The 15,113-nt window shown below is 32.9% G+C and overlaps 1 protein-coding gene across 1 annotated transcript in view; it reads right to left on the bottom strand.

Moving 5' to 3' along the window:
* Nucleotides 1-1,075: 1,075 nt before the first annotated feature.
* LOC138327194 (paired mesoderm homeobox protein 2B-like) overlaps nt 1,076-15,113 on the bottom strand; it is a 36,919-nt gene continuing 22,881 nt past the window's right edge. Inside the window, exons 2-4 of the mRNA XM_069273175.1 lie at nt 5,117-5,319; nt 1,772-1,977; nt 1,076-1,190 (exon numbers count right to left, since the gene is read on the bottom strand). Coding sequence (XP_069129276.1) covers nt 1,076-1,190; nt 1,772-1,977; nt 5,117-5,319 — 524 coding nt within the window. The remainder of the gene's footprint in view (nt 1,191-1,771; nt 1,978-5,116; nt 5,320-15,113) is intronic.

The raw sequence follows: 15,113 nt of genomic DNA, 5'->3' as shown, positions 1-15,113 counted from the left end.
ACATTTATCAATTTGATACAATGCTAGACTGCGCATTATAAACGTATTAGTGTTACATAGTTCTACAGTGCTACTATCATTGTTTAAAACAAGTAAATAAAAACAAAAAAAATATAATTACATATAACTCACATATTAAAAGAAAAATAACGATTTAAATACATATTTAGAACATAACCGCTAATAATATCTACAGATATTTTATATCAATTGTCGAACGCCTGTGAAAAGAGCGTTTGGTATTGTTCTCAACAATGCAGGTAATGTTTCCTATTTAAATCATGTAGGATGTAATAATTTCTGATGAAAATTTTACCCCTATCGTCACATATTATAGTAGTACTTTAATTTAACGACAGAAGAAAATGACTTTTATCGTTAACATAAATAAAATATATCAGTGTAATTGAATGAAAATATAGCATGATTGCATTTAATATGAATTTCAAATATTAGTATTAAATAAATTAATATTGTTTTTGGTAAAACCAGGAATACTGGAGCTGTTGTATACAATATATAGCCTTGCAATGTAACCTGTACTTCTAAGGAATGTATTTGGAATGTTCATGCATACAAAACAGAGCTTTTTCTCGTGAATTATGAGAGTAAAAGAAGTGAATTATGAATGAGTTGAGATAATGAAATGTAATCTTTCTTCAATAGTCTATATACACCTTTACGGCGGCACACGGGGATCAAACCAACACGATTTAAATTAAAGAAAATGCTTGATGACAACACCACAAAAAGGTGATAGCCCACTTGGACTAAACCCTACGTCTGGAACGTTCTGGAGAGAACACATGGGAACATGTCACCACATACAGTGTCTGTGTTCCCCGAGGGAACGGTACAGTTTCTTTGCGTTCCCTCCACGCTAAGATATGCTAGAAGACAGCATCCTGGTCCTTGCTTAAAAGAACCCATTTGATTTTCAAACGTTCAGCTGTGAACCTCTTGATGTCCGTCCATGATCAGTATGAGTCAATGGATCTCATTGGCTTAAAATATTCCACCAGCCAATGAAACACTTTTGTCTAACGATGGCGATGTTTGGTAATCGCCGCTGCGATTAGTTAGAACACTGGAATAAGGGCCCGGTAGAGACGGATTGCTTGCCATTCCAGATGTTCCTTTTCCTACTGTAATTCCACTTGTCCACTTTGAGGTTTCGTTTTGACTTTTGTCTATAACACACAAAAAAAAAACAAAAATAGAATGCCTAATTATCATATTAGTGTGAAACACAGCCATTAATTGATAAATGTTTTTGGCATATTTTGTTTCAGTAATGTTTGGAAAACAAATTGATAAGTAAACTCTAATTGATTTCGTTTTATAATTGTTTAACATCTACCAATAGTTAAGGTATGTACAGAGCATAATTTTATTATTCATTTAAACAAATCGTTGGTGTTTAATCATGTGAATGAATTTGTGTGTCTAATTAACACGTATCATTATAACATCAAGAACAATATATTTCACCCCGCCCAATGTAGCATGATACTATTAACGTGCATATCATTTATCTCAGTTCAGTTGTGCTAAGTGCAAATCAGGAACTAAAACCACTACTTTAAACACACGAGTGAGTCTTGGCACAGAGGTCACTTGACTTAAATGAACTTGATATATAATTGTTATTATAAAAAGGTGACGTTAACTTTACGAATAGTAATCGTTTTTATGGCTGTATTATCATCATTATCATGATCGTCATTATTACCTTAATTTAAATAAAATAATGTTAAGTTATCTCCCTTACTTAGCTGAGCTCTCCTCGGATTGCTTCTGCTTGTCTTTGGAGCTGTTAGAAGAGGTGTTGTTGTTGTTTGTTGTGCTGGAGTTGTTGTTGTTGCTGCTTGTGTTACCAGGCTCCTGTTTAACAGTTGTTGGTTGTTGCTGCTGTTGTTGCTGTTGTTTTGCCCTTTCAACCTTTCGGAACTTTGCCCTTCGGTTCTGGAACCACACCTTCAAACAAATGTAAAAAAAAATATTTAAAACTGTAACTAAGGTCTATGACTGTGATCATGCATGTTGCTTTACAACTTTTAGACAAAACTGTTTTGTTGTATTTTTACCAAATAAACTGATGTAATCACAAATAATATTTTCAAATAAACCCACGTGGATATTTACTTATGGTTTCAAAAATATCACAACTTTTGTGATTATTCTACATCTATAATACATTTAAATATATGAATACGCTATCATTAATGAATAACCGGCAAATATCTTATTTTTTATCATCTACTGAATATTTCATTTCTATGATGATAGAAAGAACTTTCCTAACTTGTACACGTCTAACCGTTTGTTAAATGATGCTATAAGAATGAAATGTTTAAGAGTTTAGAACTCCGTTAACCCGTAGACCTAATTTAATTGAAAGTATCTTGTTGGTATCGACATTTTTTTGTCACGAAATATTAGCCCACGGATGGCACAGATGAATAACTAATAACATAAGAAAGTGATTTTTATCAAACAGGTGATCTTTATAAGGTGAGGTTTGCTAATACAGCTTTAAGTGTACACTTTATACGGATACTAGAATAATTTTATAATAAGATGGTACGTTTTACCACGGTAGCGCTGACTAAGAGGTAGGCAGATTTGACTACATTTCGTATGAAGTTTTGTTGAAGGATAATTACCATGTTTATTGGTAGTAAACAAAAATAATCATCAAATTAAAAGGTTGGTATTAACGTGATGATCCTTAAAAATAATGTAATTTGGTAAATCACTCATCATGAACAAACTTGTAAGTAGTTATTCGGTGTGATTAATCAATTTTGTTTTATTTCATATAAAATATAAATACATAAGATATCTTAATTGGCCATTTAACAACATTAGAACAATTTGCGATTGTTTCGAAATTTAACATATTCTGTGCATGTTTAGGCATAATGGATTGGTCATCAGATGAAAGCAGGATTATTTGAAAAGCATCTGTGTTTTATCGGAATGGCATTAGATAGAGACAAGCATATTACAAAACTACCTGTGTTATTTGACTAAACAGAGACATGAAAAAGTTATAACATACGCCATACATTACCTAGGTTATACAGAGAAAGCTTCAGACGTTAGCGATAGTGTGTCTCCGTTTATGTATAATCTTAATTATTTGGGGAAGTAATTAAACTTAAAGGATCAGAGATTCACAAAGATAAACGTCGTTAAGATCAAAGAAATTCAAAGCTGATTCATCATTAACCTATCTTTTGCCTGATTTATAGATAGCTCGAGCGACAACGATCTGGTAATACATTGTCGACTTGAATATATCAATAGCAGTTCACAGGATTTAAACTTAATAAATATTGTCAAGCAATTGAACGGCTGTTGCATATCCGTTCTGGGAAAGTATCCACCACAATAGGTTGTCAGTTACATGTACGTACAGAGGTATAATCATTATGTATATAACAAGTAATTCTAACAGTTAAACGTTTCGTTATGATATAGATAACAGTGAGAGTCTATTGATGCTAAAGTGATTTGAGGTAATCTTGTGAAAAAACACTACGTACACGTACTTATAGAAAAGATTGCCTCTTGGATCGGCCAAGCGTATTTCCAGTTATTAGTTCTCAACCTGTTAAATCTTCAATCTTTCTTTCTTTTTTAGAAAATTTATCGTAATTTGATGTACCATCTCTCCTTAATGTAAACATAATAGTGAGCCCGATTGACTCCATGGAAATCGTCCAGACATTCCAATCTTTTCAAATACAGATAAAATTTATACCTGTACCTATTTAATTTTCAATGTTAAAAATTAAATCTTAAGTTAAATTATTAGAAAGAAGTCAAGGGGAAAATTCGTCCAATCCCATGACACTTGTCTTATGAATGGAAATAACAATTATCCACAGTTAGTTGAAGCTTGCGGTAGACCAAACCTCAATTTTGATTCATATGAAATTTTTAATATTTTCTTAATAACAGCGAGTTTCAAGCTAAAATCATAGCCTTAGTGTCACCAACTTAATAGATATACACTTTTAACAACACACAGAAGCTATTTCTCAAATAGTGGATATCAGGGATATGTTAAAACTGCTCCACCGCAGACAGAGCATAAATGATATTCATCATTTGAACAATAATTGGTGTTTAATCGTGTATATATATGCCTAATTAACATAAAAAGTAACATAAAATATTCAATTTGCCTTTGGTGCATGCGCAATCAGTACTTCATTCTATATAGGACATAGTGCCACGGAATTTTTTCGGGATGCAATTAATTATTTTTTCATATATTTAACTTAAAAAAAGTAAAATTAGAAGCTCAAACTTTTCAATGATGGTAATAATGTAAAGTAAGTAACTTTTGTAACTGAAGAAAATTACTAAATTGTCTGCTCCTGTTTTTATAGTGAAACAATACCATTTATCAGCGGTGGAGCATCTTTAAGTACTAACAGTATGGTGTCAAGATACCGGGGTATGGGATGACTAAGATATAATCTTAATCTTATAAATTCAGATACGTTCCATTCATATTAAGAATTTTATCAAACATAAACATGTTTTACATCAACATCTATAACAATATACTTGAACAAAAGAACGGAGAGCACGTTAAAAAATGTACAACAAAAATAAAACAAAGAAACATGTTAAACCATCAAAATTTAGAGTAGGAACATTTTGACTAAAGCGTGAATATTTTTTACATATTGCATTAGCTCCTACCAATTCACACAAAAATGATTGAACACTGATTCAGAGTAGTTCAATGTAAGCTTATCTTTTAAATTTCATTTGTACTTCATTGTGTTTAGATTGTCCATTACATTTATTGTTTGAGCCTACATCGTACTCAACAATGCGATGTTATTTTCTAAACGTTCTAGATTCGTTTCCATCTATATATGCTTAATTGTTTTTGTCATTACAAAAACTCCCTCTTGTAAAAATATACAAAAGTGAAATTTCAAAAAATACTTTTTGTGTTTGACCATTCAGAATTTGTTTTAAATGCATATATGGAAACAGTATATGAGGAAATGTCAGTCCTCAAGGTTGTTCAAGCGGATTCTTGGCCTGTAAGGCATGCGTTGGTTTTGTATGACCATTCAGCTATTACCTGTACTCTTGCTTCGGTGAGGTCTGTTTTCATTGCGATTTCTTCTCTGGTGTAGATATCGGGGTAGTGTGTCTCTGCGAATGCCCTCTCTAGTTCTTTGAGTTGTGCGCTTGTAAATGTGGTTCGTATCCGCCTCTGCTTTCTTTTTTCAGGACTTAAACCATTTTCATGGTGTCCATGTTGGTACATCTTATAGGACAAACCTGAAAACCAAACAGTCAAATTATTTATCCGATTATAATATGTGATATATGAAATATTATAATTAAGTTTGTAGTGTAAATTCAGAAGATCTCTGTAATATATTATGACAGCAAAGGAATTAAGTTTTAAAGCTTATAATGAAATCGCATTTTCGTTTATTAATCAATTTCAAAAAAATCATTTTCATTAAAAAAAATGAGCAAAAAATGAGGAGTACATTATTTTGTCAACATAAAAATGGATAATTGAATGAAGGATACGGACTAAGGATTACTATTTTTACCTCCCCTACTTTTTTCTTTAGTGAATGTTAGATATTTCTAATTAAAGCTAATTTCTTTTGATAATATCATGATACAATTATATGTATTTTTGAAAACTACAAAGAATGTTTATATTTTTCTTTGGCCGGAAAAGATTTTTTGTACTATACACGTCATTTCCGTATTTTGCTTATCTCATGTTGCTTTATGACGTCACGTATATCTACACGCGCGGTCTGCACCAGTACGATCATTGTACTTAGTTAAAACAAAGCCATTAGCAACAAGGCAAAACTTAATCAAGTTGTTTTTGTATTGTAATTGCCCTTTTCCTAACAAAGGTCTGTCTATTTTTGTTCTCTTTTTTTCAAGTACAAACACGTACATTACAAAGATTAGATAAAGAGTATGTATGTATACCAATTTCACAGAAAACATCAGACCCCTAATTAGAGATCACTGGCAAGTGTTCCACGCTACCATCTATATTATGTAGGAAGTTAAATTCTTTTTGGAGTTTTAATCTTTGTTGCTGCTTTAAGATATCAACAAGAAATATAGTAATGTTGTTTTGATTTTGTTACAAAAAGATTTGTTTTGAATGTATACCAAGAAAACTCCGGCGACGCCCAATGATGGAGAGGTTTAAACTGATTACCCATAGCTTTACCTATATGAGTTTTTTAATTGCACAAATAATCGAAAAGTCGCGATCTTTATTTATACATTCCGATTCTTATCTCCAGTAGACACTGCCTTTGTAATTAAATTTTGCTCCGGAAAACAATGTTTCAACACAGATTTTGTTCCTTAGATTTCTATAGATCAAAAACGTCAATAAGACCAAAAAAGCGGAAGCTTGCCAAAAACACAACACAATCTTGATAAAGCTTATAAAATACCTGCTTTGAACAAAAATTACATAAATATTAAAAATCAATATTGTGCTTTTAACAAGTAATGTTGATTTGCCTCCTACACTGGAATAGCAGTCTGTTCTGAGTCATCCTATCCTCACTCTTTTGTCTACGCTTAGAAATTGGTCTGTTAGCCTCACATAAAAACATATTAATTATTTATCTATGGTACTATACTTTGTCTTATCATGCCATGCAGCACATTGCGCGGCAGACAACATACTGTGCCTTCAAGCCCGTTATACCAGGCTTAAACTGTGTCCGTACAAACACAACAGACAAAGTCGTAAAAAACATCAGCCATGGGAATGTTCCTTCAAAGCACGACCGAGAATTGTTCGAGTTTAAAGCCTAAAGAATGCCTAGTGTAGCAACGAGAAAGTCACGGATACATTGTCTTTATTTCTAAGCCATTTGGTGCCACATAGAAAAACGATTTCAAGATACTCAGTTAAATCGCTAGCGTAGATAGCGGAAGTTTATAGCGTTCACAGATATATATACATTTAAACAAATTGTAGTTTATTTGAAGGTGAAATCATTATACACAACATGCCTTCAAATTTATTCCGTCTGTGTGGCCATTCGGTGGCCAAGCAGCATAGCAGACACCGCTATAAAACCACGAGCGAAGGGACCATTAGCTATCGGCAGTCATTGTCAGAATCGTGTGGAATAATGGTGTGATGGGACGCTAGGCCAAATTGCACTTCCAAGGCTTCTGGAATTCTTGTATGAGAATACCATTCATTTGGCTGTTGTCGAGCAGTATCATCGAGCATGTTATATAGGACATTGTGTTCGGAAATACTATTATCTATAACCTGTTTTTCGAATTTCTTTTTAAAGTTAATTTCTTTGTCGATTTTCCTATTTCAAAAAATAACACCATAAAAGGATATCTGTAGGCCAACTTGTATCAAAATATTTTTGGAAATTATAGATATGGCCACCATTTTATTAATTGCATATTTTTGGAATCAGTGCAATTTAAGAATAAAAGCATTTTTAGTTTAATTTTTAACTGAATTATTCAATTTAGCATATTTCGTAAATTCGTAATTAATGCCAAAACTAATCAGTGTGTTGTAGCAATAGCAATTACTAGACTACGCAAGAGAGTCATAATAGGAAAATCAATCATATATTAGTTCCATCAAAATATGGTAATTAAATGATAACAAGAATACTTTTTAATATGTCTGTTACTATATATGGTAATAGACGTTTATGTCTATTATATTTATCATTGTCATAGACGTCTTCTACATTGGGACAATAGGAGTACTTCACAGCCGGTTGTTAGTGGAACCTTTGGTCTGAAAGACAATGGGTTATCTTGACTGGGCATTCAGCACAGGCAGCTTGCCATAGATATGACCAATTGCCTGTCCACTTAATTGTCTTATCTGGGGGTGTCTTCACTGACGTCCGTATCACTTTGTTGTTTTATCTGGGGGTGTCTTCTCTGACATCCGTATCACATTCTATGTACTACTGTATATAGTGGTTGATAAGAAGCAAGTCTAGAACAATTGTATTTTTAATATACAACGAATATAGCCCATGTTTCTAAAACCCCTGATGACCCCGAATGGTACGTTTTATTATTCATTGGTACACATCTAAACGATAATTCCTAAAAATAAAATACTGCTTCATTTATTTATTTGCTTATTCAATTATCCATATGTTGTCTCGAGTTTGATATATAGATACCTATGCCGCTGTTATGGTATTACTGGCTTCAAAATATTGGATGAAATTATTTCGAGTCGGCTATAAAAATCTGCATATTTTCATGGTGTTGTAGAGCAGACTCATGCTTACTCAATGCATACGGAAGTAAATTTGAATTGTTTAATATCTCTTAAGGTCATTTAGTACATCAATGCCCGTGCACGGTTATATATTTTTTCTAATACGTAAATGGCTGACAGTGAACCCAAAACAAGAACAAACGTAGAAAAACAAATAGCCAAAGAATGCTGTTATTTTTTATTTGTAACTTATACTGGAGCATGGATTTATGGCCATTTTATGGTATATTTTTATTATCGGGCTCCAAGCTAGTGTGTGTGAATTTCTACACAGCAGACACATCCGACTTCGCATCTCCGAACGATGCCACATTCGTATCTCCATACCCAACATATGTGTGATGTTCACATCGACCGAAGGTGCGAACGCTGATCCCATCTAAATGGACGAGACCATCAATAGATGGCTTAAATAATTAATAAGTTGTGGTGATAGACGGATATTCTCCCATCTCGACTCAAATAAACGGATAAATCGTTTTATCGTTCCTTCCTGTATGTCTAATCCATCATACATCAATATATATGTGCTGCCGTTTTAGATGACTACCAAGTCGACCTATGTATCTTTTTTGTCCAATCAAATCAACAAGTACGGTATATCGTGTAATGGAAATTCAGGCTTTATACGAAACTAGATAAATACTTGTCTGCGTCTTTTGAAAGGTTTGAGGTAAAACAGTGCCCTGTATCTGTGGTTAATGTAAAAAAACATCATTTTTTTCTGTTGAATACTACAATTATTAAATAAATATTCAGGGAATTATGTAGCAATAATCATATATGCGCATCGAATAAGAGATGGAATTAATCATATTTACTGGATAAACACAGTCTTGGGTAATTAGAATTGAACAATAGTCTGAAATATAGTTAGAATGTGTGCTTAATAAATTTGATATTGAGTTGTTTGTTTTTTGTTGTGTTTTTTTCAAAATTATTTTTTGATAAAAAACTAATTTGCTCTTAATAATGATAATGGCATAATTAATATCGTATTTATGTATCCACATATGTATGTTAAATACTACATAATTGCGTATGAAGCTCTTTTGATTGAATCTATAGTGTGTCGGTCTCAATCTGTTACAATTAGTAATACATTAGTACAATCTTATCAATAAAAAAGACAATTCTAACACAAAACACGAGCTCTTAATCAGTCTCTGAGATCCGGAATGGCAGTAATAATTACAGTTTCTATTCCCGCTTTCATGTCAATTCAACGCCAACCCTAACATACATACATAGATACCAACAATTCCCTAATGTTTCCATGGAACAACCAGAAACAATTCTCAATATTTGTTTATCGGCAGTTTCATCTAATAATTTCCAATAGAGAGTCTGTTACTCTTTATTTGCAGCCTCCAAATTCGTGAAATAGAATGAGGGGGTCAACCTCAGGAAAATTAGACCCCAGAACAGTGGGCATGTGGCTTCTATCAAGGAAATTCTCTTAGCAAAGGGAGACAACTCGCATATTCTCGGGGGAGGAATACAGAACAAAGTGATTAGACCGGCTAATCATATTGCTTCTTCCTCTTGAGCAATAAAAGAGGCTAAGCGGCATTTCCGACGAAAGACAAATGCTCTGAGCCTTAAACAAAAGAGAGAAATTGTTTAAATTTATCGCCAAGCATGATAGAAATTAAAGTAAGAAAATGAAACCTAATTACAAATGGCATAAGCGACCTAACGACATGGTTTTCTACATGTTAAAATTAGTTTAATGCAAAAATAACCGAGGATTAATATAATTAACAAGTGTATTTTTCTTTTTCGTTCTACGGTAACAATCTCTTTGTCCTAATTGATGCAGTAATAGTATCAGAATTTAACACTGGAATGTCACATATATTTCTTTCAGCTCTCAACTAGCTGCCTCAACTCATTCCATGCATGCACAAACGATTTTAACCCTTATCTCATTTACAAACCTGTTTCTAAATTCATGGCATCAATTTTAATTTTTCTACGCTAAACGTAATTCCACAAACCAATCAACATATTTCATGCAAATAAACAAGGAGTTGATCAATGTGTTTACTTTTAAATTTTATGTCATAATTAGAGAAGTTTAGAATAGTTTTTATAAAAATAAGTGTCGAATACGGTACAAGCACACATTTCTTAAATGCTTTAATTGTCGTAATTCTAGTTAAAAAGCGAGATCGATGTGCCTGTGAGATAGTAAAATACACAGATAATAGACATTAAATTTATCATCTCTAATACCGCACACCCAGCACTATTAAGCAATTTTATTTTTATTTGTCTGAAAATTGTCATAAGAAATAAATGTTTATGAGGGGTAAAATATCTTTGAATAAAATGAGTTACTCGTGCTATCATCATACTCCACATTTAGAACAAAAAACAATATTCCACTTCAATTACTTAAAATAATGGTTACAGTGGATTATTTTTTACAAAGTTGGAAATGGTACAACTTGAAATACTTGTATATATATATATGTACGTGTTTTATGCTATATAACGTATGATTTAATTCACCCAAAACAATAAGCGTGTAAAATGAAGTCTTAGAATATTAAATCGTCTTCGGAAGTCAATTTTCTACCTATGATATTTTTTCATTTATCAAATTCATTTTTATGAAGAGTTATGCCCCTTATGACAAGCCCACAAAAGAAAAAATAATACAACATCTGAAAAAAAGACATACCTCAGTGACTACACCAACCATATCTTATGAACTGGTCAAATAAAACTTTGATGCAGAAATGGAAGCCGGACGACTAATATTTGCTTCAGCAGCAAAAAAAAAAAATGTCAGAAAGTAAATTGTTTAATCATTTCATAGTGTCTAATTACTTATATTTGGTTATTTTCTCCGAAAGAGTATTCCCCCAGAGGGCTTCATAGTAATGAAATATACCTCTAATTGCTCAGATGGAACACCGAGGAAATTAGACGAAATACTGTATTCAAAAATCAATCAACGAAAACTACTCTCATTACTAAGATACATAAGTTTTGAAAACCAATCCAGTGTTGTTTTTTTTCAGGAAATGCATAATTATGAAAGACTTACCCTTGTCTTTGTTTTTTAATTATATGAAGTTGGATAAGATAAATCATATCAACATCAAACAATATCTTAATTTTTTTTACATACCTTCATGTCTGCCTGATTTATCCATATATCAACAGAATCAATGTCAAAATTAATGCAAATTGTGCTTTTTCATAATGACCTTAAAAGTTCTTTACTCATTATATAGTCGATGGATTAATTGGATTGATTTCAAACAATTAAACATGTGATATTTTTAACAGAAACGTTACATAAAATCATACTTATGCCACTTGAATTACATTCAGCATATTTCATTTAAAATGACAATTGAAATGAAATCTTTTTCACCCCTCTAAAAATCGTCGGAAATGAACGATTAAAACGATTCAATTGAAATCGAAACTAGAAACTATCTAAACTAGACTTACATTGTACTAGTGCTAGTATCCTTTATATTAAACCAAGGTTATTTGCTTACATGCATAATGGAATTAAACAGATAATTAGTAGACTGTTTATTTGGAGATGTGATACTCCACATTGTTACGGCGTCATTTGTTTTCCAGTTACTTTTACCGTCTCCCTATGAACCAGACCCGAATCGTCAATCATAGTGATTCATGATCTAGATTAATATTTCTCCTTAATTTGTCCCCTACGAACCCTCCTGTCTGGCCTCCCAGCCTTTAATGAAACATGCCTTCTTTTTATTGTTAGCCATAAGCCATCTAGTCATCATTCACTTCTAGCAGACCTCCTTATGACGACAAAAAGGAATGACTTTACCAAAAAAGATGTGGTGAAACCTCGCCCGCATGCTTGCTTATAGTGGCCCACACGCGTTTTTCCTAAGTCCATATATCCCTTTCGAATCCCTGGAGAAAAGTCTACCACGGGAAATGTATGACGATGTGGCCTTTTGGTCTAAGAGGTGTCTACCAACTCATGAAAGTAGTTCATACAGGAAATATTAGCCCTCATCACATGCTGAAGGCTACAATTTACTTTCCTGATGGACATATAGCCTTTATACAGGGGAGGGATTCTCTCTTTGTTGCCAGTGTATTGCCATTTGTTTGAGTTGATGGTTTTTGTGTGTTGTGTCTACGAGCATGCTAAATGGTACCCTCACCTTGTCTGTACACTTACTGATATGTCAGCTGTACTGCTTATATAACTCCCAGCCCTTAATTCAATTTTTATTCATCACATATGAGAAATAAAACAAGCAAATTTTTCTTTCCGTCAATGACCCAAGCTTTGTCTAAACCAAACTGTTCTATCTCTACCCATATCATATGACTATTAAGATGCCAGTTACGACTTCAATATCCGTGTGAATATCATTTGACCAAGGGTTATTTATTTTTCTATTGTTTTACAGCTGAAGTTTTATTGACTTTAAACTCTCGCCCCTATCATTGGAAACTAAAAAACACATTCCCGTGTCTTAGATACCTTTTTATTGGCTCAATAAAAACTTTAAAGATTCTTTTGTTAGAAAGTCAGACTCATTTTTCAACTTTCCTTTAAAACAAATACATATAAATCATCAACAGATGGGGGTTTATATTCAGATGAGATTTATATATATACATCTGTACCATACATTTTATATTTTATAATTTTTGGGTCCTTTATAAAAATTTGGAAGATTTAGCAAACAATATTAATTTAAAATGTATGTATTTGCTTTGGCGTGTATAGTTTTTATCATCTAAACAAGTAAATTCATCATAAAATCTTAAATTATAATAAAAATAAATTGCCGGAATGCAGAATTAGTTCTATGAAAAATTGATACGCATGTTTTATCACATCTTAAGTTTCATGATGGGTAAATACAAATCCATACAGCCTTTTAAGGCCAAACTTAAAAGAAACGAGTAATTTTGTATGAGAAATCGTTAAAAAAACCCAGAAAGAACGCATGTAATGGAATTAAAATACATAGAATTAATATTGTTGTGTTTTAATATCTTTGTGAATCATCTTATATGTATAGAAAATTTCAAAAAATGTGATATCATATTTCAAAAGTAAATTGCGCTACAATTAACAAAGTGTCCTGTACCATCTAATGTTATGATTTTATTCAAAACGCTGGGTATGGCAATGGTTATTGGTGTTATTTCCTTTTGAGAGTGTTAATGTGCAGGGTTGTAATATTTTTGTATCAAATGATCATGAAATATGAAAGGATATTGATACTTTAGCACCGTGTTGGTGTTATACATTTTCTCCTTCACCATTGGGGGGATCAAATTGGGGTAAATATAGTAATTTTTCTGTATTCCCATGAAAATCACGATTTTATTACCGCCTTGCATCAATAGCTCATTGAAAAAATTATGGAAAATATAATTGACAAAATGGCATACATACTATACTACAATTCTGAGGGAAAATTATTTGGAATTTTGGTTTTACTAATTATAACCAAACATTCTTGGTGAATGATACCGGACAATGCTTTTATTTCCTCCATCTTCTCTTTTATGATGAAACAGTTCAATGTAGATATACCAATCGAAAATTGCCTAACCTCAGGACGGATTGAAATGCGACCATTCTAATGTGTTTTAACAGGTTTTACGTGTGTCAGCCGTAGTTCAGTGAAATGATTGGGTCCCATCTTCAATATTTAATAATTCCTTGGTCATGCCAACCCCACCTTAAACCCAATCAAAGTGCAGGGGATGAAGCACGGCACAACGTAGGCACTTACAGGATAGGATGGCAAACACGTTCACAATCACTATAGTGTGTTGAAGTTGATATCAAAAAGCATTTCCAGTCCAATTATTCGAACTTCACAAATGTCCGACATCGCTATCGAAATAGTCTTCTCTACACCCCATTTTCCCGGTTTTAATATCAGTTCATTCCCTCGTGAAATCAAAAATGAGTAATTTTCCGGATGGAGATCATTCGAGAGACTGTCGCGTCCATTGTAAAAATATCTAAACGCTGGTTTTAAATAATTTTTCAGTCGCTTTATTATAGAAAATGCCTATATCACACTGCTTTGTCCCCTGATAGTTCTCGCTGTACTTAAATGGCGGAGTAGCAATCTGTGGGAGAGTAACGCAAATCGAAATTCACATATTGATATTACTTTTATATTCACATAATTTAATTGTATTCCGGGCAGCCTCGGGGTGTCGCGGTACGTGTAATGGGCTAGGCGATTGCTCATCGAGCTTGGAACTCGTGGTACTGGAGATTCACCGGAAAGAAAATTAATCGGAAGGTTGAAAACAAGCAGGACAAAGGCTTTTAAACTTTTTATTGAATAAAATTCCAATTAAGAAGGGAAAGCGAAGACGTTTAATTCATCACGCAGAAAATCAATGATATTTCAAGCTAATAGAATCGTGTTGTTTGTGTGTCTTGTATAGAAAGCGAATCTTCTCGTGCTTCGGTGTTGTATTTGTCCAGATGAATCCGGAACCGACGCCTGTTATTAGTATTTACTGAGAAGTGTTGAAAGGCAGTATCCGGGAAAACTCCAAAATCAATGTTTATCAAATTTACTTCACTTTGAAGAAAGGCTGGGTCTAACTTGTCGAGTTGCCCGAGGCAAATACAAGAGCATTTATAAAGGAGGAGAATAACTATCAATACTCTTCCGCCGCTTCTTTATTAATTTAATCCACTGTTAAATTCCTCTGTTCTATATCATCTCGGGTTGTGAGAATTCCTATGACTTTTTATTTCAAAACCGTGACAAAAAATAAACACATTTAA

The sequence above is a fragment of the Argopecten irradians genome, chromosome 7 (assembly GCF_041381155.1).
Source record: "Argopecten irradians isolate NY chromosome 7, Ai_NY, whole genome shotgun sequence".
Lineage (NCBI taxonomy): Eukaryota > Metazoa > Mollusca > Bivalvia > Pectinida > Pectinidae > Argopecten > Argopecten irradians.
Note: the sequence above shows the minus strand (reverse complement) of the source record. Positions and strands in the feature narration are given on the sequence as shown.